We start from the raw sequence: 3,673 nt of genomic DNA on the forward strand, positions 1-3,673 counted from the left end.
AGAAACAGCAGTACTCTACCAAACCTAAAGACCCAGCAGCTGTTTTTTTTACTGGTTTCTTTATAAGTCTTATTTGAAGTAGCGAAGAGAAACTCAGACATGTCAGACAGATCTGCTGAAATCCTGAGAGACAGCCGTCAGTCGTGGAATGATATTGCAGCAGGAAGACAGCTTTTCAGAACTCCTCCTATGACCGGTGTGAAGCAAGAATTGCATTTGTATACTGAATATTCCAGTGAGGAGCAGGTGGAGCCCCAGCTGGATATGGAGGTACATTATTTAACTGCACTCTTTATCAAACTATCTTATGGAACTACATGTAAATTAATCTGTTGTGCTGTTACCCAACAGGCAGATGACAATGACCAAAATGTGATATTCAATTACAACGCAATTGCACCAAAAACAGGTACGAAAACATTTGGCATACTGTATGGCACAATCTGTCAAATGTTGAGATGATGTTTTCCTTGTTTGATCTTGTATTGCATTTCAGAACCAGAAGACCCTAACCCCATGCTGAAAGGAATGAAGGGCTGTCAGCTGACGCAGAATGACTTGGAGTTTATGGAAAAGATGAAAGAAGATAAACTTATCAAACAGCTGCAGGTAAGTGTGGCTTCCTCGCTACCTGCTGTTGATTGGAATCGTGTTATTCAGTCAGATTGCAATCATTGTTGTATAGTTTGATTTCTACCAAGGTGCTGATGAATTGTTTTCTTGCTTTGATTGTCCTCAGGGTGATTTGGAAGAGGTGCAGAGGTTGGTCAGTAAAGAACTGATGCAATTAGAGCTGGCGTTAGCTTCCAGGGAGATAGCACTGGCTGATCTAACGGTGAGTGACGAGAAGCTTATTCTCTTGTGTGTGTGGCCGGGTGGTGTGTTTGTAAATATTAATAGTATAAAATAGGGGATAAAGGAGACACAAAAATACAATAATTCAGGACACAGGTTCGTTAACTGAGGGGCGGAGACGTGTTTCAAAGTCATGACCCACTTACTCAAGATTAATACAAAGAGCTTGTTTTGAGCAGATTCAGGAAGGAACTACTTTCTTTCTATTGAACTACACCAGCTTGAAAAGGAATGGCGTTTTTCTCTGCTGAGCTGTAACTAGCTAGATTCAGGATCAAATCTAGTCCATAAGAACATGTACGCGTCCTTCCGTGCAGAGATGCAATAAAAAGAAAATGGTTCCTTTGGAGCTTCGAGGACAACAAGCTAAGTTCCAAGGCTTTGGATTGTTTGTAGTTCTGTATTTGACCCTGTACCGCATCTGACTTTTTTTTTACCATCACTATAACTCTCTCCAAATGTTCAAGCTTATGTCTGCTAAAGGCATTTTTACAATCCTTTTTATATTGACCCTAAAATAGCACTGTTTTCCAAAGAATGTCTTCCCCCCCCTCCCCCCCCCCCCCTTAACAGTGTATAAATGTGAAAGATGATGGATCCTTTGAGATCATTCCATTGGCATTTACAGTCTCACATTTTGATAAAAAGCTTCAAACACAAACCCGCTGAGGCTGCAGAATAACATGAACACATGTCATTGTGTTTTCTAAACATACACTTGTGCGAACTTTAAGTTGAATTCCTCCTGTTGTTTTCCTTCAGCTCCCGTCCTGTGAAGACCTCATGGAGTGGGTGAAGGCGGTCCTCAGCATGACGTCACCATCCGCCCAATTGGCAGACCTGGACCTCGATTGTTTCCTGGACACGGTGACGAAAGAAACCATCCAAATAGCCACGGAGGAGAAGCGGATTGAGATCCGTCGGATGGGGAACATGGTGGCTAACAAGTAAATAATAGCTTGATTAAATTACCTTTTTTAATGGAGGTGTGTCTGCTATTCTGGTGAATGTATGTGCTTGTTGGATAGCTCAAACATACACAACTCTAAAGGTACTCAAACTGACATGTAATGCTTAAAAACAAAGGAAGAAGAGGGAAGCGAAAGAGAGAGGGCAGCTTGAAATAAATGTTGCCAGTCAACAGGTAAGAGAGGCTCCAACTTGTGTGAACATATTTTAAGTGTTTTCTATATGATAACATTTTTTTTGTATCTGATTTCAGCTGAAGGTGCATGGATTCATGAGCCAAATGTCAAACCTGCTATGTGAACTTTCACAAGAAGAGGTGAGAATCTGATTTGATCTTATAAACAACATTTTGTGGGTGGATTTAGTGTTCTTTAAAGACAATATCTTGTTTAACAGGAAGCGTATAAGGCTCTTGAAATCCGGATTAACACTCAAGAAGAAGCAGCAGCAGGAATGGAAGCAGATAAAGTTGTCGAAGAGGAACCACAAGATCTTAAAGTGCAAGCCAAAACTCGAGGAAAGGGAAGACCGAAGGCTGTTGCGTTTCAAGAACCAGCAAACCGCAAAACTAAATCCAGGAGCAAGCTCGCAGACGGTAAAACTGACAGTGGGAAACACGATAAAGAGAAGCCAACGAAGTCTGTTAAAGAATCCAAAGGGCCACAAAAGAGAGTCCAGAAGCAAGAGGCAAGTTCCCAAGAGGCTTTGCAGTCTGTAGGAGGGAAGAGAAAGAAACCTGCAGCTACAAAACCAAAAAGTGGTGTGAAAACTGAGGAAGCTCCATCCACGACCGGACGGGAAGCTCCATCCACGACCGGACGGGAAGCTCCATCCACGACCGGACGGGAAGCTCCATCCACGACCCGACGGGAACCTCCATCCACGACCCGACGGGATTCTCCATCCACGACCCGACGGGAAGCTCCATCCACGACCCGACGGGAAGCTCCATCCACGACCCGACGGGAAGCTCCATCCACGACCCGACGGGAATCTCCATCCACGACCCGACGGGAATTTCCATCCACGACCCGACGGAAAGCTCCATCCACGACCCGACGGGAATCTCCATCCACGACCCGACGGGAATCTCCATCCACGACCCGACGGGAATCTCCATCCACGACCCGACAGAAAGCTCCATCCACGACCCGACGGGAAGCTCCATCCACGACCCGACGGGAAGCTCCATCCACGACCCGACGGGAAGCTCCATCCACGACCCGACGGGAAGCTCCATCCACGACCCGACGGGAATCTCCATCCACGACCCGACAGGAAGCTCCCCCCCAGGGCAGGAAGGAGGAGACCACTGTTCTGAGGAGGTCCAAGAGGATCGCCAGCAAGGCTCACTGACACCACACCTTTTTAATAATGTTGGATGTAGTGCCCTACAAAATCTAACAAAAAAACCTGGTGAACCCGTCTACAATTTAGTATTGGACTGTAACACCCTTGACTTAGTCTTGTTGCTAAGTAACTTTCAGTAATGGGCTTGACATTAAGTTGTATTTCATTACATTCATGTGCATGTCATTTTAAGAATCTGTTTAATTTGTTTTATTTAAATAAAGTGGTGATTTCATGAGACTAGTTTCACATCCGAGTGTTCATTGTTGGAAAAAAAAAAAACGTTTTCACTTGCAGTAAAGTTACAAATATAAGCCTTATTATGGCTTTTAATGAGAACATTGATTTCAAATGTAAAACTGACTGGAGGAAAAACGTCATTGGCACTAAAGCCTGTTCAATGACACCTCATATGATTGAATGCTTGTCAGCACAGGGGCCTGAAGTCAAGTTGAACTGCTAAATGCACAAAGGTTCACACGTTCTTTGTTTATTGATG

At 44.1% G+C, this 3,673-nt stretch overlaps 1 protein-coding gene across 1 annotated transcript; it reads left to right on the forward strand.

Moving 5' to 3' along the window:
* On the forward strand, positions 1–3,414 carry LOC117498900 (proteoglycan 4-like). Its single transcript, XM_034151064.1, has 8 exons — positions 1–270; positions 352–409; positions 497–609; positions 740–835; positions 1,618–1,802; positions 1,942–1,999; positions 2,078–2,140; positions 2,221–3,414. The coding sequence occupies exons 1-8, from the start codon at positions 100–102 to the stop codon at positions 3,178–3,180; spliced, it is 1,704 nt and encodes a 567-aa protein (XP_034006955.1). The 5' UTR covers positions 1–99; the 3' UTR covers positions 3,181–3,414.
* Positions 3,415–3,673: the final 259 nt, after the last annotated feature.

This window comes from Trematomus bernacchii, unplaced genomic scaffold (assembly GCF_902827165.1).
Source record: "Trematomus bernacchii unplaced genomic scaffold, fTreBer1.1, whole genome shotgun sequence".
Classification (NCBI taxonomy): Eukaryota; Metazoa; Chordata; class Actinopteri; order Perciformes; family Nototheniidae; genus Trematomus; species Trematomus bernacchii.

Excerpts from the sequence above, each read along its gene's own strand:
- LOC117498900 (XM_034151064.1), top strand. The coding sequence starts at position 100 with ATGTCAGACAGATCTGCTGAAATCCTGAGAGACAGCCGTCAGTCGTGG. Across the intron at positions 410-496 it reads CGCAATTGCACCAAAAACAG|AACCAGAAGACCCTAACCCC; the intron begins GTACGAAAACAT and ends ATTGCATTTCAG. Across the intron at positions 836-1,617 it reads TAGCACTGGCTGATCTAACG|CTCCCGTCCTGTGAAGACCT; the intron begins GTGAGTGACGAG and ends GTTTTCCTTCAG.